Source organism: Phocoena sinus, chromosome 16 (genome assembly GCF_008692025.1).
Source record: "Phocoena sinus isolate mPhoSin1 chromosome 16, mPhoSin1.pri, whole genome shotgun sequence".
In the NCBI taxonomy this organism is placed as follows: Eukaryota; Metazoa; Chordata; class Mammalia; order Artiodactyla; family Phocoenidae; genus Phocoena; species Phocoena sinus.
The window spans coordinates 38,083,387-38,106,886 of NC_045778.1; the positions used below are offsets into that span (position 1 = coordinate 38,083,387).

General features: G+C 45.5%; 1 protein-coding gene across 6 annotated transcripts in view; it reads left to right on the top strand.

Moving 5' to 3' along the window:
* The window catches only part of WDFY4 (WDFY family member 4), a 277,338-nt gene that overhangs the window by 142,411 nt on the left and 111,427 nt on the right, over nucleotides 1-23,500 (top strand). For all 6 annotated transcript variants that reach the window (XR_004346205.1, XM_032608330.1, XM_032608326.1 and 3 more), the window contains 2 exons: nucleotides 1,408-1,593; nucleotides 2,323-2,459. Coding sequence is in view for 5 of the 6 variants with exons in the window: in XM_032608330.1 (XP_032464221.1) it covers nucleotides 1,408-1,593; nucleotides 2,323-2,459 (323 nt within the window). In the remaining variant the exon portion in view is untranslated. The remainder of the gene's footprint in view (nucleotides 1-1,407; nucleotides 1,594-2,322; nucleotides 2,460-23,500) is intronic.

The window sequence follows — 23,500 nt, forward strand, 5'->3', positions numbered from 1 at the left end:
TTCTTAAAAGACAGAAGACGTCCTAGGAAATCCTAGAACAATGTAGTAATACAGCAAGGTAACCTGATAGAGAATAAAATTGGAATGGTCTTTGTATACAAGAAATAGAATGGATGGGTGTGTGGATGGATGGATGGATAGATGAGGAAGGAGCTCTGTGAGACTTGGTGAGGCTAAGAACTTGTGTACTAAAATACCAGAGAACCTCACTATAAGTTGATTTCACTTCTCAGCTGGTCTCTTGACTTTTCCTTTGGACCACTAGATGTGGAAACTGGTGTGCCATATCATTCAGTTCAAGCCATTACCTATCTATGTCTCAGCTTTCTTCTCTAGAAAATGGGAATGGCGTAAAGAAGCTCGTTACTTTATGAGATTTCTGGCTTAATGGAGTTTATTCTTGGATTCGATAATATCAAGTCAAGTTAAAAGGATGGCAGTTTGTGGGGAAAAAAAAAAAAAAGGCAACCAGATCCATGTGTCTGAGAGATTTCTCCCTCTTGGTGCAGGAAGCCTCAGCAGACCTTCTTCCACCACTTTAGTTTGCCAACTGTGCCACTTAACCTTGATGCCAGGTGGTAGGCACAAGGATCCTTATTTTCTGGTTAGATAGGTGCCCAAAGCCAGTGCTCAAAAATCTTGTGTGTTTAGAGTTTACTGTCTTGAAGTGTTAATTACAACATGAGCATTTGCGTTTTGGGATTTAACTAGTAGAGTGGACTGAGCAATGTCCATCCCCCTAGGGTGAGAAAAACAAACTGTAGAGGCTGGTACCAAAGGGCAGACCCAGTGACCCAAGATCAGAGGGAAGTTCGGCACAATTCAGGGGATTATGTTTATGGGGTATAGCAGGTAGAACTGGCTTGGTAAATTCGTCTGTCTCTCTGCAAATCCAGGGCAGTGAGGTGGGTAGGTAGTTGGAAGCATGATTCAGTGCCAGGAGAGAGGACTGGCTTGGTTCCTGGGCCCCTGGGCACAGTCTTGGGTTCAGTGTCTGTTCGCCTGAGGGGCCAACATAAAAGTCAAGGTTGGAAGGAGCTGTTTTGGGGAGAACTGTTTTGTTACCTAGAGCTTACACAAGGTATCTCTCTGTTTGGTATCTAACAGAGTTGGGGGTGGGAGAAAGAGGCTCACTGAGCCCATCAATCATGCTTCCCAGCTCTGGACATGTGAAGCAGGCAGGACTTGGTGGTAGAGGTCGGGGAGAGGCCAGCTCACAAGGATGTTGGTGGCATTGTTATCAGTCCTGCATCTCTACGTACTGACTGCTGTCTGGCTGGAGCTTGCAAAGCTGGGGTGATGTTCAAGAATGATGCACCTAAAAACAACCGTGATATGCCATCTCCTGGCTGTCTCTGGGAGAAGCACTGAGGCTGTCCTGATTGTGTGATGTACTCTCTCCTTTAGTCCAGCACAACATCCAAAAGACTGTTCAGGCTCTCTGGCAGCAGCTCGTGGCACAGAGACGGCAGGAGCTGGAGGATAACTTCAAGATTGATCTTTCTGTGAAACCTGGAGAGAGTGAAGTGAAGATTGAGGAGGTCACCCCACTCTGGGAAGAGATGATGCTCAAGGCCTGGCAGCATTACCTAGGTCTCTGTCCACTTGGCTTCAGGGAATGGAACTTCTGAGTCTCATAGAACCAGGCTCCCCCAGGGTTTCACTCAGGGCCCAAAGCCTTTTACACCAGACCTTCTATCTCATCCCTCTGGTGGGTGGGATTTGTATCGCTGAAGCCTCATGAATCTTTGCTCACAAAGAATGAATGCTGCTTTGCATCTTGGTGAAAGGAAGGCCGGAGGTGCCAACCAAGCAGCAGATTCTAGTCATCTTTCAGAGGGAAGAGCCACCATGTCAGAGCTCTAGCCTGGGCTCTGGAACTCAGGGTGCCAGGTCCTGCCCTGATATTCATCTACCAGGTTTGAAACCTTGCGCCAAGTCATGCAGTGACCTGCAACCTCAGGTTCTTCATGTTCCAAGTAAAACTCTTCATCCCAAAGATATTAACCTCCCTTGCATTCTACCCGTGACTCAACATTTTTACTCTGTTAGCCAATGCGGTTGTAGGAATAATGGCTAAGTTTCTTTTTAAGGAGGTCATTACTCTCAAGTTATGGCTCATATATTGTTTTAAGTCTTTCAGCATCACGGAGTTCACAGTAATTCAAACCTGTAGCCTGGGCTGTTTTCCTTACTGGAGGCAGACACACTGGGCTTGTGGCTCCCGGCTTGCCCTTTGAAAGCCAAGCCAGCTGTAGAAATAGTGTGTGTTTGTTTCCCTCTTAACTTCACCTCTGACGGTCTTTGCCTCTCTGTCGCCAGCATCTGAAAAGAAGTCACTGGCCAGTCGCTCAAGTGTCGGACACCACAGCAAAGTCCCTTCGTGGAGTGGAAGCTTGTCCTCAGCCATGAGGCTGATGCCCGGGCGGCAGACCAAGAACCCTGAGTGCAAAGCAGAGGTGAGCCCAGATCCCTTTTCCTTAGAGAACATCAGGCATTTGCTTCAAACCCCCATGTATCATGTCCTCTCTGTCTGTTGTCACTGGATGTGATCTAACTCCATGTTCTTCTGAGCATTTATGGGTAATGCATATGGCTTCCCAGTTGAGGCTACATCTGTGGGAGTCAGGTCTTAGGTTAGCTTTAACCAGAAGCGAATATGGGCTCCACTTGAGTGCCAAGAGCAGCCGTTCCTTTTGGCATTAAAACTCAAACCAATCCTCGTTCCCATTCTCTTTTTGAGTCAGGTGTACTCAGCCGTAACCCACAGCTCAGCAGGAGCTGGGTGTGTGGGCACAACAAAGGGGGACAGAAGTGTTGGTGCCATTGTTGGGAGACGTGGTGGATCCTCTTGGCCATGTGGGGTTGAGCTGTTAGGGTTTTCTAGTCCATGTCTCTAAAGCTGCATATCAAACCATCCTAAAACTCGGTAACACTGACAATGATGTTTTTGTGATTGTGGATGCTGTGGTGAGGAATCTGGAGCACAGCAGGGGTTGGGGGTGTCTCTGTTCCCTGATGTCTGGGGCCTCGGCTGGCATCATTGGAAAGCTCACTTACTCACACATCTGGGGGTTGCTGCTGGCTCTAGTCTGAGACCTTAGCTGGGGATGTTGGCTGGAACATCTACACATGGCTTTTCCATGTGTCTTGAGCTTCCTTACAACCTGGTGGCTGGGTTTTAAGGGATAAATTTCCATAGGGAGGGAGAAGGAGAGAGAGAAAAATGGAGAGAGAGAGAGAGAGAGGTGGAGGCCACATTGCCTTGCATGACCCAGCTTTGGAAACCATGCAGCATCACCTCCGCTGCAGTCCTTTTTGGTCTAGAAAGGCACAGAGTTCTGCCCAGGTTCATGGGGAGGGCAATAGACTCTACATCCTGGTAGGGAAGTGACAAGGTTTTTCAAGAGCCCATAGTACTGGAAATATTGCTGAGCCTCTCCTTGGAAAATACAGTCTTTCATATGTTCTAATGATAGGGTCAACGACTTACCTTCAGAGGCAGAAGGTGGTCATTCAATAGGCATGGCCTTAGGCCCAAGAGACCTTGGTTTGTGATTCACTTAACACCCCTGAGTCTTTATTTCCTGACTTGCGCAATGGGACAAATAACTGGGAAACTGTGGGAAGGGATTCCCCAGGGAGTGGGGTAGCCGGTTGACAGACACATTACACAATTCGAACTCTGCCCATGTAACTTTGGAGATTGAGGTTAACTCCAAATCTCATGTGCTCAGAATCTGGGCCCTGCTGTCACCATAGATCTGTTGTCCACTGTGGTCAGTGTCTGATAGGAAGAAGGAAGGATACTGGGAGAAGAGAGGAGTGAAGGGCTGCCTGTAAGTGCCCAGACCGCCAGGAGAAGGGGGCTTTCTTCTTTCCAAGGTTCAGGAGCAATAGGCTTTAGGACAAATGGAGAAAGAACCTGAAGATAGAATGAAAGACAGGAAATGAAACTGACCAGGCTGGCCGGCCCCGCTGGTGTTCAGAGCTGAGAGCAGGCTGTGTCTTCAGTGCACTGGCTTGTGGAAGACACGACTCATTAAATTTGTCCACAGACTTACTGGCTGACTGAGTGAATAACTGAGATCTTGGGCCAGCGACATCACACAGCTATTATTAGTCCCATTTTATAGATGTGAAATGGAGTCTGAAAGAAAAAGTCAAGGTCTTTGAAGCCAGGAAGTGGCAGAGTGGAGACAGGATCTTCATTCATAGTCTCTGCACTTCTGAGCACACCCTCAGGCAACTCCAAAACCTCTGGAAGCCTCAATTCCTGAGTTTGCAGCTGGGAATGTACTCTGTTTACGCTAGACTATGTGGAAGCCCTTGGAAAATGCAAGTGCTTTACAAAATTCCAATATAGCTCTCTCTGCCAAGGGCAAGACAAGACCATCTCACACTTGGTACAGTTGCACCTAGCACTGGAAGCAGGAGCACCCCCACTTGTGCCCAAGCACTTGCTCCTGACCAATGCCATTTGTGGCAGGAGGGGTCCAGCCCCTCTTCCCTGGGCTTCCCTGGAGCATCTACTCCTTGACCAAGTTAGCATTGTCCCCAGGAGGTCAGGTCAGTCTGGCTGGGCAGCTGTGGAAGGGACAGCTGAGACGCTGGGCATGGACATACATTTTATGGGAACCCCTGTGGCTATTGATGCTGTGTCTTGCCAGTGGCACCCCCCACCCCCCGCCAGGCCACTGTCACTGGTACAGTTCAGTGCCTCCGAGTCCTGGGGAGATTTGTCGAGAAACAGCCCATCTGAAAGAAGCTTGAGTAAACAGCAATGTTTGGGGCCATGTAGGTTTACAAATGGCTTATAACAGTTTGCTCTTGGCTCACGTTGAGAGATCTGGAAGAAGGAATACCTGAAGTTGTCTGTCGTTGGTGAAGGCGAGCTGCTGAAGATGCTGTCTTCTACATCAGTTGAGGTCTCATCCATCCATCCATTTATTCATTCATTCAACAAATTTTATTAAGTGCATATTCTGTACCCTGCTGTAAGTACTGAGGTTACAGAAGAGAGAAAAACTGACATATTTTCTGCTTTCATGGAGACTGCATTCTAGGAGGTGAAGATAGACAATAAAAAGATAAATACATTTGTAAATGTTGAGGTGCTAATTGCAGTAAGGAAAAGTGGAGCAGGATAAGTGGGAGAGGGTGATGAGAGAGGTTCTGGGCCACTTAGATGGAGGTGGCAGAAGCCCTCTCTGGCAGGGAGGTATGAGAGCAGAGAAGGAAGGACAGGAGCCTCGTGGCTCTCCAGGAAAAAGTGATCAGGCAGGGAGGACCACCGGGCAAAGACACAGAGTCAGGAGTGCGCTGGGGGTTATAGGGCAGCACAGGCCAGTGTGGTTGGACTGCAGCGGGGAGAGGACAGCCTTGGGGGATGTCTCCCTCAGCTGTTAACGCCAGGAAGGACTGTGCTTTTCCACAGCAGAACTTCTGACACCATTATGTTTTCCTCTTTCATTTGGGCACTTGGAAGCCAGAGAGATAAGCGTGGCCCAAGTGGTATAACCGCACATGCCCAGTGGGATAACTTTCTGCAAAACACGTGTACACACCCACACATATCTCTCCCTGGCCTCTTCCTTCCTCATTGAGCCCCATTTTACCTCCAGCCTGATTTATGTATCTTTTCTACAGCTTATACTGTCTTGTGGAATTTTAAAAGACAAATTATTTTTGAAACAAAGTGGACTATGCTTTAATTAAAAAAAAATTATCTGCGTCTTTACTGAGCAGCATCTCCTACCAGTAACTCAGTCTGGGCTGGGCACAGTGCCTGGTACATAGAAGGTTCTTAAAGAATGTGTAGGGAGCTGCACGGAGCCCCCTCCCCCCCTTCCTCTGGGATGAAACTCACTAGCCTTCAGAGCCCGCATCCATCACTCATCCACGCGAGATGCCTTTGTTGCTAACAGAAGGCACAACTTCTCAGGTACATATGTACACTGTGATGTCATAGGATAAGAGCATCAACTATTTGCCCTGGGGTCTGTTTAATTATTTTTAAAAATTAATTTTGATTATTACAGCTGATTACACCTCGGTGAGCAATGTAATTGATATTTTCTAATGTATCCCAAGGAACATTTTGTATAACACGCTTTTTGTTGTTGATGGTTAAAGACTCTGTTATTGGTTTTTCCCTAAATATGCCCACATCATTAGTCCCTCCAGTGAGAAGGTCGCCATCTGGAAAAAGCAGCATGGAGGCATTATTCAGGCACAAGTGCATGAAATTGGTGTTTCTGCATCTTCTGTCTCTCTTCTGGAAAGAAGGGGCTTGTAATTAAAGGAGTTGGTTTTAGAGGAAACATTATTCATTTGGTGTTATTCCTTATCATGTCAGTGGCTGACAGCTCTGTAGCACTGATAAATTGTTCCTTGGAGTGAGACACACGATGTACGATTCCTCATGCCTTTTACCTATCTTCATTTTCAGTAGAAAATGTTTTCTTCTTGGCAGGTGAGCTGAACTTTGAGGCAAGGCTGATATATAGATGTTATTTCTTCCTTTTCTCCCCCTGACTCCCATCACAGTCCCTTCTGGGATCAAAGCGTGAAGTCATCGTCTCTACCAGGGTAAAGGCTGTGGCTGTCAGCCTGTGGGACAGAGGTTGGGGCCTTGGGCTCCCTTGAGGTTACCAAAGGACAACTCAGGGTGTCCAGGAAGCCACTTCATCATGCCCCCTTCAGCTTGGAGGGATCCAGAGCACACACTCTTGCCCGCCATCCCTCTTCACAGCAGGAGGAGCGGCTTTGCTCATCTGCTCAGCTTCAAACTTTCTTGTTTAAAAACAAGTTGAAAAAACATCAGCAACCAGTGTTTGTTTCCTAGTTTTAGCAGACACACCTTGGCAATGTATGATGTTAACGTTATGGGAAACCAGGTGAGGGCTGACAGGAGCAGGAGTTCTGTGTACTATCTTTATTATTTTTCTGTGGATCCAAAATTATTCCAGAACATAAAGTGTGTCATCCTCTGTTTTTTTTTAAACATCAGCAAACAGAAAATGGGCACATGGGACACAGGAGCTAGAGGTCCAGTGGGAAGGGGTTGTGAGGCCTGTGAGCAGGGGGATGGGCAAAGCGGCTGCAGGTGGCAGGATGGGCATGGAGGCAGGTGAGGGCGGCACTGGGGCCCATAGGTTGGGGGTTAAGCAGGGGAATGGCACATTTCTGTTTGTACAGGTTAGATTGGAGTTTAGGACTCTTGGGGGAGTGGACAAGCTGGGGGCTGTAGCATCATTCAGGTGGGAGATGATGGAGGCAAGGCAGTGGTTGGAGCAGTGGAAACCAAAGAATACACAAGAGAAATTGTTTAATCAAGGCTGGTGTGAACAAAAAAAAAAAGAGGGCCACCAAAGACAGAGGCCCTAGCTCCGGGGCTCTTAAATCAGGCCACGGGAAGAGAGTGTGCCCAGGTGTAGGAGGTGTGGGAGGTGTGTGATTCAGATGGTTCTGTGGGGCTCTGCGGAGAATGGGGACCAGAGGGTGGATGCTGAGAGTACAGGGCCACCTCTACCCTGTAAGGAGGTGGGACCCCCTCTGGGGTGGGGGGCACACAGCCACCTGACCCAGGTCTTGTTCTGCAAAGTATGAGCTAGGTTTCACCCCACCTTCCTTCTGTGTGGACAGCTGTTCATGCAGGGGCCATGTGTGCCTCACCTGAGCAAACTTAGAGGGTTTAGAGAGGAGCAAGAGCCGGTGGAGCAGGGCCAGGTTCTGTGTCTGCCGCGTTTCCATGGCCTTTGGAGATAACTGAGCAGGCTTCCAGTTGCTGTCTTCAAAGCCATATATTAGAATGTTCACATGGCCCACGTAGGGAAGCCAGGGCCAGGTGAGAATTAACAGAAGGGGATGAGAAGGCACCCAAAGCCAGAGGGTCGCACACTGTAGTTGCTAAAATACCAAAGACAGGTTTCTGCAAGAATTTTATGTCTGCCCTGGCAAGAATACGAAAGCACTAAACGTTTACTCCAAGGCCCCATGAGGTCCTCTAAGGGCTGCCCTGTGGGCGAGGCCTCCACCCACCCAGACGCACAAGAGCCTCCTGCAAAACCAGCAGTGCCCAGGCCCACTATCACTCACCCGCAGCCACGGAGCAGCACTGCCCCTGGTGGAGGATGAGATGCTGGCTGAGACCAGCCATGGGGTGACAGCTATACTAAAAGCAGCCTTGGCTCAGGTCCCTGGTGAGGAAAATGACATTTTTGACCATCTACTCTGAGAACTTCACCCATTATCCCTTTGAAAAATCATTGTGGAAATTTTCAAACAGATATAGAAGTAGGGAAAATAAAAAATGAATCCCCATGTATCTATCCATCACTTCCACAAATTTCAGTTCTTGGCCAATCTTGTCTCTTCTCGATCCCTACCTGCTTTCTCCCTGTGCACAGAATAATTATGAAGCAGTATCCCAGACATCGTATCATTACATGTGTAAATGTTCCTGTATTCTTATTTTCTCTTTAAGGAAGTCATGGAACCCAAATAAAAATTGCAGGGGAAGCAAGCATGCAGCATTGCAAGGCTTGAGCAGTCACTGTGGGAGTGATCAAGCTGCTCTTGGTCTTGCTTTCTGGCGTGTTTGCATTGGTCTCCTGCTGCTGAGAGATTTCGGTCTTGCTGAGGCTGAAGGTGCAGTGAGTCCCCGAGAATCCCACTCCCCTGTTTCAGGAAGGAGGTTGAGGTCTGATGGGACACAATGCTTTCCAGTTCAGTGTTTTGGCACCTCTGTGTCCAGGGGTGAACAGCCCTTGAGGTGGAAGCCTCAGATTTCACTCACCTGGGCAAAAGGCTCATGAGTCAGGAGCACCCCAGGGCTAAGAAGAGTTTTTTGAAAATAGAAAAGAATGGGCTTTGAAATGAAGGGGAAGTAAGTGGTGGAGTTGAGGGGACCAGCCAAGGAAGTCAAAAAGCAACTATGAAAACGGAAGTTAGAATTCCCAGAGATGTTCTACTGTAAAAGAGTTATAATCAAAAATCTTTAAGGAGGTGTAGGAAATTTTAAAATTCTGAAATTTAGAAGGTCATCACAGGGACTATTTTTACTTAAACTTGTTGTAAATTCAACATGATGTTGGGCAAGGAAAAAAAAAGACTTTCCCAGGAGATGAATGTGCCTTTAAGAGAGATGTTGGGAAGCAGGTAGCCTAAATTTGGGGGAAAATGAAGATGCATGAGAACTTCTAAAATTGAAGGGGTGAGAGGACCCAGAGATTGGTGAGGTCTTGATAATACGTCCTCGCTGTAGGGCGGGAGGACAGAAAGACAGCTTGTGTCAGCAAATCAAGGGAGGAGCGGGGCTGGAGGGACAAACCATTGGAAACCATGGAGAAGAGAAGAGTGATTCAGAAAACCTGCAAACACGGACTTTGTGAGAAATCGCAGTGCTAAATTGTTGGAAAACCCAGTAGTGCTCTGTGGGGCTAAACGTCTTGTGAGCCAGTAATTAAATGAGACTCTCTGTTAGAGGAGTAAAACCACTCAGAAACGAATGAAAGTATAATTTTTAAAAAAGACTTTGTAAAGTATAAACCCCTCTACTGATGTGAGCATTGTTACTGAGATCTTCTACTAAATGGAATCTTGGTTTTCTTAATTGTGGTGGGCGGGCGAGACTGCCAATGACACGTTCTCTTGATGCTTTTCCCGAGATTACTGACCCTAAAAATAATGCCACTGTCCCCAGCCTGGCCTTAGAGCTCGTCATGGTGTGTCTAAACTAGGATTACTTCCAGAAGGGACTTCCATTACGCTCTGGTTGTGGTGGTATTCGAATGCAAGAAAGAGAAAAATGGTGAAGTCCAGTATCTTATTTCTTAAACCTCTGAAGTTTCCTTCTTCACTTCAGCTGAAAGTAAAGTGTGTATGTTATGTGTTGTAGCCCTTTGGTCATGCAGGCAGCTGTGTTCCAACACCATATTCAGAATGGAGCTTCCCAGGGCAGCAAAGCATCCTGGTGGTGGAGGTGAGAACACAGCACTGTAGGGTCGTAGAAATGCAGCCGAGGCCAGGGCAACGGTTGTGTGTGTGTGTGTGTGTGTGTGTGTGTGTGTGAATTAGCCCCTTAGGTTTTCTTCCAGTGTTCTGGGCACTCAACCAGGAGACTCCCTCTCATTATCTCTCTTCTTTACGCACACACCCACACATCCCATTCTTAAAACAATTTATATTAGAGCCCAAAGGAAGGACATGGTTTGAACCAGAAACTCCATACCACAACTGACTATAGGCTGGAGACCCCTACAGCAGGGGATTTGAAACAGCAGCCCCGTCACCAACACAGTATTAGTATCCAAAATGAGGGGGAAGGACAGTATCGGGCTGATGGAAACAGTGGCTTTTCTTTTTCCATTTTAAGAGTCTTAAACGTTACTAGGCTATCACAAGTCCTTGTTACAGGAGTTTGAAAAATAGAAGTAAATGAACAAAGCAAACACTGATACCTTTAATGATGTTTCTTTACCAAGTGCATCATTAGTGAGACAGCTTTATCTTCATAATAGAAGGATAATTAACATCACTAATTGTCTAATTAAGTTCATTAAGCATCCACCAACAGTGCACCGTGAAGCTGACATTATGTTCTACTGTCAACAAATGCTTTTGATTTCTTAGGAAGTAATTAAAATGTAAATTAGCATGCGATTATATGCACAGGGGAAGTTTTGAATCAAATATTCATTTCAAAACTGCTTAGAGCAAGATAGTTTTTTTTTCTTCAGTAAAGCAGACATTTTGCTATTAATGGTATATATTAAAGTTGTCATTTGTTGTTCAGCGTTTGAATCATTGCGAGGTTATGGTGCTGTATGACAGAGCTTTTAGTTGATACATTTGCCATCGTGCTTTGTGCTTTTGTGGTTATTTGATCATTTTATTTAGCATGTGTGTTTGTGTCCTTTGTGTTTAACAATATCACAACCAATTTTTTTTTCTGAAAACTCTCTGTAACTTAAATTCTCTAGCTGAGCTTGCCCTTTAAAGGCATTTGAGGTCAAACCTTTCAGTGTATTCGTTCCATCAGGTTAGGCTCAGGGAATATCATCAGTGACTCGCTCAGAGCAGGTGTCCCTACACACACAGGAAAGATGGAAGCTGCCCAGATCAGACTTGTGGTCCAGCCGTCCTTGGTTGCAAGTTCACATGTTTCTGCTTTCTTAGGGCAGCCCCCTGGTTTCTGATGAATGATTGTAACTGGAATGGGCGTGTTGTAGTTCTAGATACGGTAACTTCATCGGGTTAGAACCCTTCCTGAAACATCACAGTCTCTAGACATTTTCTGGAAAAGAGGCTCCCAAGACAAGCCACCACGCCCAAAGCCCCAAAGCTTTCCTTCTTCAAACAATCCTAATGCAACCCTGGAATGCCCATCCTTTACTAAAGCTTACAGTTTACTGCAGGATCTCAATGCTTGTGATGCCACCTCTGCCATCTTCTCCCTTGAAGACGCTGGGCCATTTGAGCATCTAGCTGATGTCACCTGTTCAGTGAGGAGGAAAAAGTTCTGCTCGTGATATTGAACCACTTCTTGGATGATATTTTTCAGGGATGGATTTAGCTGGTGCCGGATCCAGGCACCTAAGTTATGTGGGGACAAGATTTCAGATAAATGCAGAGAGAGATACAGTGGCCTAAGAGAGCCTGTCTCTTGCCCTCTTGAGAGGATTAGTGTCAGGGCTTGGGCATGAGTAGAGTCTGCAGAACCACTAGCTACTCATCACTGTGGGTGCAGACATCCCTGTAGTCCAAGCAGAGGAGAGGCTTGTGTCCTGGGGTGGGTGGGGGCAGACATCATTGCACAGTGACTGGTGGTGGATTGAGGCCAGCTGGACCTTGGTGAGCAGTGGCACCACTCCGAAAAACTCACCTGCACGGGACCAGGGCTCTGCATAGAGAAGCGCAGTTTAAGGTGGACCCTGACTTTTGTCCAAGCTCTGCTGGCAAGCTGTGAGCTCTGGTGTGGTCTGCATTGATCTGGGAGAAGGGCACCATCTGTCCAGAGGGGACTCCTTTTTTCAATTCATGCAAAGGACAGTGGCTAGGCTAGCAGAGACCCTGACCTGACCAGGGGATCCTTCTGCTAAAATTGCATAACAGTGACCCTCTCGTAATGTGCAGCAAGTACCTACCTCAACTAGCACATAGAATTTCTCTACCAGAATTTTCGTCTCAACTGTTTACTCCTTTTTTAAAAAAAATTTTATTGGAGTATAGTTGATTTACAATGTTGTGTTAGTTTCAGGTGTGCAGCAAAGTGATTCAGTTATACATATACATATATCCACTCTTTTTTAGATCCTATTCTCATATAGATCGTTATAGAGTATTGAGTAGAGTTCCCAGTTCTCTACAGTAGGTCCTGTTGATTATTTATTTTATGTATAGTAGTGTGTATATGTCAATCCCAATCTCACAGTTTATCCCTCCCCCCCTTTCCCCCTTGGTAACTATAAGTTTGTTTTCTACATCTGTGACTCTATTTCTGTTTTGTAAATAGGTTCATTTGTACCATTTTTTTTTAGATTCCACATATAAGCGATATCATATGATATTTGTCTTTCTCTGTCTGACTTCCTTCACTCAGTATGACAATCTCTATATGTTGCTGCAAATGGCATTACTCCGTTCTTTTTTATGGTTAAGTAATATTCCATTTTATATATGTCAACTGTTTACTCTTAAAACTTAACGTGGTCTACACTATCATGACTTATTAAGGATGCAAAGTCCACACAATAAACACATATTTAATACTGACAGTAACTCAGTTCATTCCATGGCTGGCTCATGGCCCTGCCTCCTGCTGGTCGCCATAACTGACACTAAGGGATGGCTCCATCACAGTGCTCCACAAAAGCACAGGTGCCACTCGGCCACCTTGGAGCAGCCCAAAGCCACCTCTCTGAGTGAACTTTTGGTCATTCAGCCTCACAAGAAGTAGGGTTAAAGTTGTTTTGTTTTTGGAAGCAAGATGATAGCTTGAAACCTCTCCAAGAGAGCAGGCACTGGGGTTGTGGAAGTTCCACAAGTCAGTGGAATATTCTCAGCGTAAGGTCACGACCACTGCCCATTGAAAGGCACATCACATCTAAATCATCTTTTGAAAAGTTGTTAGGACTGAATGTTCAGTTTCTTCTCCAAAGACAGAAACATCCAGTCTGAAAAGGTTAGAAAAGTTTAACTAGATCTTCTCACCTCCTTCTGCTAGTTATTTACTGATTTTCTTTCCTTTCTCTTCTATAGTATTTTATTTTATTGCAAAATCAGGCTGTGTTTATATACCATATATGATGGCTGTCACTGAGGAATATTTCAAAGTAACTCCAGGTCCAAGTCTTCAGCTCAACCCACAGTGTTTTAAGGTACATAAATACTTCATCATATGCAATTCAACAACATATGAATTCATTGAAGATATAGCAGTCCTAAGAGTATAGAGATGAGTAGCACATGACCTTATATTTAAAGAATCCTTGTAGTCTGGTTATTTATCTCCCTAGCTAGATTATATTGTATCTAAGAAGAATTAACAGTAGCTGGGTTTCTGAAAAAAAAAAAAAGTATATAGGTCAATATTTTGTAAATTAAAACTGATTTGAAATTAATTTAGGAACTTGGCAACTTAAAGAAATCCTGGGTTGAATCCTTTTGAAAACTGAATACAGTCCTTTACTTTGAAGGCCTATTATGTCCAGGTATCTATTTTGAGGTTCAGGTTTTTATAGATTAGATTTCCTAATGTGAGGTATAACCGCATTCCAAAAACTAATGTTGTGGTTGGGTATGGTATCATCGTTCCAGGAAAGGCTTTCAGTTTTTAAAAATTGTGACTTATGGCTAGGGAAAACACATTTTTTGATTGTTTATTTCTCTAAATTTGAATATTTAAAACTTAAACGTATCCATCGATGGAAAAACGCTTTAGAGTTCACAAGACAGAAATGTCCCAAGCTATATAAATGATAAAATGGCACATGGTCCTAGAGTGGAGAATCAGTCTGGGGCCCTCCCAAGGCACTGCTGCCATTCACAGCCCCTAGGTCCTCACTCCCAGATCCTCCGTGAGGCGCCTGCCGCGTAAGTTACAGTCGTGTTCTCGCCCTGGGACCCATCTATTATGAGAAACCATTTTGGTTAATTAAAAAAGTCTTTCAAAGTCTCAGAACAGGAAGTTCTGAAATTTTCTTCTCTCCACTGTTGTCAGTGGGGGTTGGTGCAAACTTGGCTCTACGCCTGGCACAGAAGGGAGGAGGGCCTGAACCTGGAGGAAAGAGTGAAGACAGCCAAAGAGAGTGTGGCAGTCCAGGCCTGGGGGCCTGGGAGGCCGCTCATGGGTCCTTGGGTGCTAGTGTATCTACTAGTACAATTAGGAGTGATAGAAGGAGTAGCTGAGCCTTGAGTGTCCGATCAATTCTTTTTTTTTTTTAAAACATCTTTATTGGAGTTTAATTGCTTTACAATGGTGTGTTAGTTTCTGCTTTATAACAAAGTGAATCAGTTATACATATACATATGTCCTCATATCTCTTCCCTCTTGCATCTCCCTCCCTCCCACCCCTCTAGGTGGTCGTAAAGCACCAAGCTGATCTCCCTGTGCTATGCGGCTGCTTCCCACTAGCTATCTATTTTACGTTGGTAGTGTGTATATGTCCATGCCACTCTCTCACTTTGTCCCAACTTACCCTTCCTCCTCCCCGTATCCTCAAGTCCATTCTCTAGTAGGTCTGCGTCTTTATTCCCGTCTTGCCCCTAGGTTCTTCTGACCATTTTTTTTTTTTTTTAGATTCCATATATATGTGTTAGTATACGGTATTTGTTTTTCTCTTTCTGACTTACTTCACTCTGTATGACAGTCTCTAGGTCCATCCACCTCACTACAAATAACTCAGTTTCTTGTAAATGGTTCCTGACTCATGGACTTCTACGTCTGGGATCTGCTGTATGGGTTGGGGAACAGATGAGGCATCTGCTCTCAGTTTAGGGAAATAGACTGTAAGCAAAAGGGAATAGATGAGAAAATATTAGCTACTGTGACGTAATCTGAAGGCAATAGATGATACGCTGGAGACTGACTTGTGATTGCCATAGGTTGGAAGTGATAATAAAGCTGAGAGGGAAGAGTAGCCATTGGGCACCTGGGGAATGAAAACTCCCGAAAAGGACTCGGCTAGGGCCAGGGATCAATGGTGGGAGGGAGTTCGTACATTTGAGAACAGAGGGATATCCTTATAATTGGAGCACAGAGATCAAACACGGAGTGGTCCAGGAGGAGAGCAGCAGGGGTCAGTTGTCAAGAGCCATTCCAGTTCTCTAGGGCAGGGGTCCCCAACCCCCAGGCCTGCGGGCTGCACGGCAGGAGGTGAGTGGTGGGCGGCTGCCCATCGTTCACATTACGGCCTGAACCATCCCCCACCACCCCGGTCCGTGGAAAAACTGTCTTCCACAAAACCGGTCCCTGGTGCCAAAAAGGTTGGGGACCACTGCCTAGGGCATCAGAAAATACATCTATGTCTGTGACTCCATCTGCATACGTATCTCGACCCCCACCCCGCTCTCATCTACTAAACACCCAGTCCTGCTCTGGACATTCTGTGCACACTCACTGACTTCCTACCACATCCCAGGCCCTTGGCTTAAGGCCAGGGGATACTGACAGAAAAAGGCACAAGTCCCTGACCTGCGACCCCCACCTTCTAGGTAGGTGAAATAATTAAAATGTTAACAAGCTGAGCTTGAGCTGAGACTTGGAGGAGGAGGAGGAGGAGGAGAAGGAGCAGGAAGGATGTGAAGGAAGATTGGTGGTGAGGGAGGGGCCCCTCCAGGTGTAAAGGGACAGCCTTGTGGGTCAGCTGCTGCCTTGGTATTACTGGAGTATTATATCCAGTTTATGTTAATCCCATGTATTTATTTATAGTCTGACTCAATCCCCAGAGGATTTATGATATCCAGATGAGATGCATGCAATAAAATAAAGAAATGAGATCAAGAAAAATAAAATTAAAAGAAGAAAGTCAATTCCTGGGGAAATAAGATCATAAATATGCAGTCCATAAAGATTTACAGTCAAACATCTACACCACGCGTGAGCTTCTTGGCTGCCATTGTGGAGTGGTAGGTAAGAGAGTTCATATATTTATTCCTCACCCATCAATTATGCTTCTGCCAGGGAGCAGAAGTGCTTGAGAGCAGGGACATAGGGAGAACAAAGCAGATGGTCCCTCCCAGCAGCTTACTCTGCCTCATCACCCCTTCAAGCCACCCCCATTGTGAGTTTTTAAAGATCAGATCTGATCATGTCATGTCCCTGATTAAAAACCATTATTTGTTCCTACACTGTCCAGAAGAGGACTCAGACCCACGACCACAGTGCAGGGAGCCTGACTCTCACTGTTTTTCTTAGTTTCTCTCCTGTGACAATCTTGCACAGTGTTTGCTCCAAATGGGCCCACTTCCATATTTTATCGCAATGTACCCTGTCTTCTCCCATCTCTACCCTTGGGCAAATGTGGTCCCATCTGCTTGGAAGAGCCTCCCCCTCCCATCAGACCAACTGCTTCTCCTGTACTTTAAAAACACTGTCCCTTCTGAAAGCCCTTTCCTGCCTGGCCATGGCCCCTGTGGCTACAGTTAACTTTTTAATTTACAGTGGCCATATCTATGCAGGACAAGCCTAAGGGAGAGGGAAGGGCTGGTGTTGATTATGTTACCTGTGAGTCACATTCAGCCCAACAGTGGGCACCTACTGACAAGTCCCAGTGTGACTCCCAAGGGAGCCGAGGTGAGCAGGTGTGTGCAGCATCCTGGAGCACAGGGATGTGGTCACGGTTGCCCTCCGGAAGATCCCAGTGTGGGCCCAGATAGCACCCAGTGACTCAAGCCAAGGGTTCTGCTCCAGTCGTGGACAGCGACGTGCTGCTCCTGGCCAAAGTGGCCTTGTCTCTCTCCTTACAGCCTCAGGAAGGAACCCTCCCCATAAGCTCCAGCCCCCATTTGTTATCTCTACTTGAAATGCCAGTTTCAGTGTCCAGGCTTTCTCAGTGCTAGACATCATTTGGAGTCAAGGAGGCTGAGTTAGTTTGCCAGCGTTGCCTTAGCAAAATACCACAGACTAGGGGCTTCACCAACAGATATTTATTTTCTCACAGTTCTGGAGGCTGGCAATCTTAGATCAAGGTGTCTGCAGGTTTGGCTTCTCCGTGGCTTGTCAGTGGCCATCTTCTCCACGAGAGCATCCCTAGGATCTTTTCCTCTTCCCATGAGAACACTGACTAGATTCGATTAGTGCACACTCTAACAGCCTTGTTTAGTTTAATTACCTTTTTAAAGGCCCTATCTCTAAAATACAGTCATACTCTGAGGTACTAGGAGTTGGGGCTTCAACATATGAATTTGCGGGGAACACGAGTCAGTTGGTAACAGCAACCTCAAGTCTCAAAATGTGTTCAGGGGAAAATGTTGCCATGCATTGCAGTCCTCCAACGTAGATCCTCACATTCATCTCTCATCCAGACCCCTTCTCATAAGTAATTCCTAAACTTCTGCTCCTGCCCGAGGAGGTCTGTGTCTCCATGAGCCTCACCTCTAAGGAAGACGATAACGGAAACTTGAGGAGACGTGGCTGAGTTCAGGAAAGGTCAGTGTGGTGATGCTTCCCATCTGTCTGAGTCTCACAGAGGCTCTGATGCCCAAGAAGGAGAAAAAGAGGAGGGAAGCTGGCTTCTTTGAGGAGGTCTGGTACCTGCAGTTCCAAAGCTTTTGTCCTTTGCTACACGGGAGTGTCTTTTTTAAAAAGTAGTCAGTCTCATGACAATTGAATTTAATAAAAACAGCACAGTTCAAAAAAGACAAATTAGAAACCACTGTTCATCTTAGAAATTAATATGTGAGTGAATTTAACAAGAGATGAATTGCACTGTGGTGATCTGGTCCCTCTTCACCCACTCCAAGCACCAGTTGTTTGTCATTATTGCTGGAAATATGGTTATTACTCTGGTATTGCTTGACATTTATTAAGAATCCAGGGGCTATATCTCCACAGTAGAGAAAAGTGCAATTATCTGGGCACTTGGAGAAAAGAGCATTTCCTGGCCTGAGTCGTCCAAATAGATATGTTCCAAAGACACCTTGACTATGGCTTGATGCAGACCCAGGCCGTTCTGTCCCTTAGTTCCTGTTTACCTTCATAACGAACTGCTAACCTTTTACGGGTGCACGTGTAGGTATTATACAAGATTTACCAACAAACAGGGAAAGCATTTCATTGTTTTCTCATTAACTGCTTCTATCCTTTAACTAAAGCCAGGTCTCCAGTAAGAACTTATATTTGAAGGCAGATATATCAACCTTATGTAGAGAAGGCATAATAGAAAAATCGCATATGTGATCTGTTTATTGAATGTTTCACAACCAGGAAAACATTGAATTTCAGACGGGTTTAAACGTGGCAGTGGAAGTGAAGGCCAGAACTGCCCAGCTCCTGACCTTTGTTCTTTGCAGACCCAGAAATCTTATCACCTGGCCCTATATCTGACCATCAGCAGTGTTTTACTCTGGGCAGGAAGTGACCAGCTGCAGAGAATTTAGCTCAGAGGAGTGCCAAAATCTATGAGCTTCATTTCAGTCTCTCAAACTTTCGTCTATTGTTGTCTCCATTTGCCAGACCCTTGAGAACAGGGATGGACATTGTCCTTGAGGAGCTTATTCTAGGGGGGGCTTCAGGCGGGGAACCCAGCCGCTGTAATGTGGAGCACTGCCTCTGCAGGCTTTGTGCTCTGCCCTAGGGCCCTGAGGAGGCGTGCTGGGAAAGAGAAGAGTATTTTTGATAATTACCAGTTACATGATCATGACAAAGGGCTCGCACAGACATGGTTTCCTCAGTTGCTCACTGCCAGCCAACTGCATGACACTGTTAATCCAATCCCTCATCCTCTCAGCCTGCACTGGTGGAGGAGAGGTGAGCAGTGTATTTATTTTATAATTTGGGCTATAATCCATTAAGCCTGTTATTTATCTTGTTGCTCAAATTGTTTGAGCTTTTTGCTCATAGTATTTAATTGATCTCACACTTGCTTTCACTTAGCTCTGTTGATCTTTTTTCACAGATCACAAATATGAATCCAAATGAATTTTATGTATTTTAATGCAATTTCACTATAACCCTTCCTGACATTTTTGGTGTGTGTATTATTCAGGAAAAGTTATGTTACAGTAACAAACACCCCCAAAACTAATTGCCCTAAAATAGCAAAGGTTTATTTCTCACCTGTGCTACACGTGCATTGTGAGTTGGTTGGGAGTCTTCTGTGCCTTAACCTCGCCCAGTGATACCAGCTCATGGAGTAGCCGTTGTCTAGAACTTTGAGCACTGCCATGGCAATTAAAAAAGAGCTTAGCAAACAGAGCATGAGCCCTTAAAGTTTCGGCACACCTCTCCCTGGCCTCACCTATGGCTCAAAGGTGGCAGGAAGGGTGAATCATGCCATGTAGCTACAGGAGGAGAGAACTGGAAATATTTGGCAAACAGCACTAACGACCAAAGCCCTATATTTTTTTTTCAGTTTTTCTTTTCCATGCAAAATCGATGCACATTTAATTGTTGTTATTGGTAGCATATTGTTTTCTAACCTCTTTTAAAAAAAATCTCAGTACATCAAAAACCTGGTTCCAGGGCTTCCCTGGTGGCGCAGTGGTTGAGAGTCCGCCTGCCGATGCAGGGGATGCGGGTTCTTGCCCCGGTCCGGGAGGATCCCACATGCCGCGGAGCGGCTGGGCCCGTGAGTCATGGCCGCTGAGCCTGCGCGTCCGGAGCCTGTGCTCCGCAACGGGGAAGGCCACAACAGAGAGAGGCCCACGTACGGCAAAAAAAAAAAAAAAAAAAAAAAAAAAAAAACCTGGTTCCATATCATCAAAACTTTTTTGACACCAGGACTGCCGTGAACAGTTGTGTAGGTTATGCACGAGGGCATCTGGCCAGCGTGGCAAAAAGAAGCTGAAATCCAGCCTTTGTCCCACTATTCAAGTTATCCGAGCAGGTCCAGGATGGCATCTGCCCAAAGGGGACACAAAGGTGCTGTATGGGCTAGTGGTGGCCCTTTGTGAGCATAATTTGTGGTGGCTGCATAATGCTCTACAGTAAGGATGAACCATCCCTCCACGTGTTGATACTTACATTGTTTCATTTTATGCTGCTATAAATAAGATGGTGGAAAATACTGTCCAGTGAATATTTGTGCATATATCTTATGATTTCCTTAGTGTAAGTGACTAGCAGTGAAAATTGTGAGACAAAGGATTAAAATGACATGCATATGTGTCAGCACATGGTAGATACAGTGGCATTTCTTACTACTGAGATTAGTTCCAGACCCGACACATGCCGTGCTTGGCTGGAGAGTCCAGGACCTACAACTGTAATGTTGGTACTAAGTTTCCAAGCAGGATCTGAGAGGCTGTGTTTAGATATTGGTCTTTCTCCTTTCTGGCTAGGCCATACAATTGTAATTATAGGACTAATGATGCTTTAAACAAACAATGTAATGACTGTCATCAGTGACAGCAGGCACTTCCTGTGGGAGAGCTTGGGCAGGAGGGTCACCAGCAGCTGGCCAGCCCCAGGCGTGCCCCTGGCAAAGCTGGGCACCATCAAGCTGAGGTCAGCTCACTTAAAGGTGACACCCTCCAGGTAGGCTGTGCCTTGTTCCCCATTCCAAGATCTGATCTGTGTTCTGTAGCCAAATCCTTCCTTAAGGAGGCACTGAGACAGCAAGGCAGAGGCTCTTTAAACCAGATCTGCTTTCCCTCTCAAATCTCCACACGGCCTTCTGAGGCCCTTGGTCCTACTTCAGAGGTTCTCAAACTCTTTAACACACAGGCAGTTGCTAAGCAAAGGCTATTTTGCTCCAATAATCAATGCAGAGCTTTGCTCTGAATTTGTCTCCCATCCATGTGCCATATTCACTGCTTCCCAGGCAGATGGGCCTCTGCCCTTGAACCGCCCTCCTCGTCTCCACATCTAGAGTGTGACAACTTTTCAGGGCATGAAAGGTCTCAAGAGCGATTGCAAAGTAATGTTTGCTTAGCACTGTGGCAACACACAGGGTGGAAACCACGTGGGAGAGACTCACGTGATGGCAGAATCCAAGAAGTCATCTTCCAGCACTGCCAACTCCCGTATTGTTGGAGTCACTCATCTCACTTGTCCTCAGCTTCCTCTTCCGTAAAATGGGGATAATAATAATACAGGTTTGTCAGGTGGCTAAATATTAAATGTGATAATGCAAATGGAAACTCCTTTGTCAGCTGTGAAGTGCTATGTGCAAATTAGTTTACTGGATGTAATGTTGAGAGAACGGACCAAGGGATAACAAAAACTTAGACTATCAACACTTTTATATAACTCATCAGGTTAGGTCCCTGGTCAGGTCCCTCTCTCATCCTCCTAATCCACTATTCCAAGACTTCACCCCTGCTCAGCGATCAGGGGAAGCAGAGCCATCTTCCCCTTTACTCTACCCTGGAACTGGAAGCCATCAAGTGTGAAGCACCTCACTCTCTAGTGTTCCGCTCACACACTCATCCACATGTGCACCCATCCTCAAGTCCTTCCATCCAGCTTCCAAGCATGAGCCCTTCCTCATGGCTCAGGTCAGCCTCTACATGGGCTGCTGATTCCATCCTGTCTTCTCTTATCCCAAGGAACCTGTGCCACCTTCCTCTTCCCTTTGCTTTTCAACTTTCTCCCATCTACTGCCAAGCTCCCCACAGCCTAGCAATACACTTGCGTTGTATCCTTCCTCTTACATTGCATGGCCCTACTCCCACCTCTTTTTTTCTCTTCTTCAGATTCAGGTTTCTTAAATGAGTTGGCAGTATTCATCGTCTCCATTTCCTTATCTCCAAATTTCTGGTTGACTCGCTGCCGTCTAATCATTCCTCTGAAATAACTTGTAGAAATTACCAAAGACCAATTTCTGTAGACAAATCCAAGACATTTTCAGGCTTCATCCTACAGGGCTTCTCTGATGCACTCACTGTGGTTAAACAGCCCTGGGTTTCTATGACATTTCTCTTTCTGATTTTCCTTAAACTTTTCTAACCTTTCTTCTCCTATCCTAAACTTTGCAAGTGTTCCCGGTTTCTGACCTTGACTCATCAAGCTCCTCTCTGCACGTACTCTCCATGAGGCATCTTATCATCTCTCCGGGTTTATTTATCATTTGATTGCTGGTGGCTCACAGATCTATATAGAACTTGGAACTCTCACTTGAGCTTTCTTCTAGGGATGTCCAGCTGTACCACTGGTGCTTCAAATTCAACATGTCCTCATATCGCTCAAACTTGCTCTTTCTCTTGTTTTTGTGATATCTATTAATTTTTCTTAGTTTATCTAATTTAATTTGTTCCATTAGGCAAACTAGAAATTTTAGAGGAATTCTTACCCTCTCATACAGTCACCAGTTTATCCCAATTTTATTTTCCATGTTGTTCTTGAATTTGACTCCTCTACATGACCCATTCCACCCTGTGAGCCCTCACTTGTGCTGTCATGATAGTGTCCTAAGGGAGTTCCCTACTTTTAGTCTTGTCTTCATTAAATCCATCCTTCAAATTGCTACCAGAGCCAGTTAGCAAAAATGCTAATGGGACCACATCAGGCTTCTAGTTAAAACCTCTCATTCGAGATTCAGCTAAAGCAGCATCTCAACCAGGGAGCCTTCACTGAACACCGTGGTCTCCTCTTCTTTGTGCTGACTGTGACCTCTGTCACCATGTCCCAAACATAGCTCTGTCTCAACATTGGCCATGTCGGCACATAATTATATGCTCTTCCACTGGACGCCACAAAAGCAGATATGGGGCTCGTCTTTGTACTGCAGGGCCTGGAAAATGGTAGGTGGACAATGACTGTTGGTTGAACTTAACAACAGAGGGAAAATTTGAGGGTAGACATGGAATATCTGAGCAAGGGTGTAAACAACACTGGGCTGCAGCTATTGTCGATAGGGTATTTATTTGAAGAGTAAATATGATATATAACTGAAATCATATAGCATTTTCTATAACTTAATTCAGAAGAGACCATCTAGGTCAAAATTTTCAACTGATCTTACCCATGACTTACACCCAAATAGTCTCTGGGTGACCCTTTTATGAAGTTTCATTTTACTGTCTCATCTTATCTCTATAATATCTCTTTGGACTAGACAGAGGAGGTACTATTACCTTCATTTTATAGATGATAAATTAAATTGGAAATAAGTGATTTGCCCATGGAATGTGGCTGGTAAGGGCCGGGAACCAAGCTGTCTGGACTTTTTGATTCTATGTGAAACACTCTGATTTAGCAGCGCTCAGAACAGCATGAAAGTTTGAATATCTTTTCATATATCTTGCCGGAGTGTCCCTGCCTGAAACTCCCCCCACTTAACCCCCTGGGATGATCCATACCAGGCCTGTTCTTCGGTGAGGTAGCACATTCGTT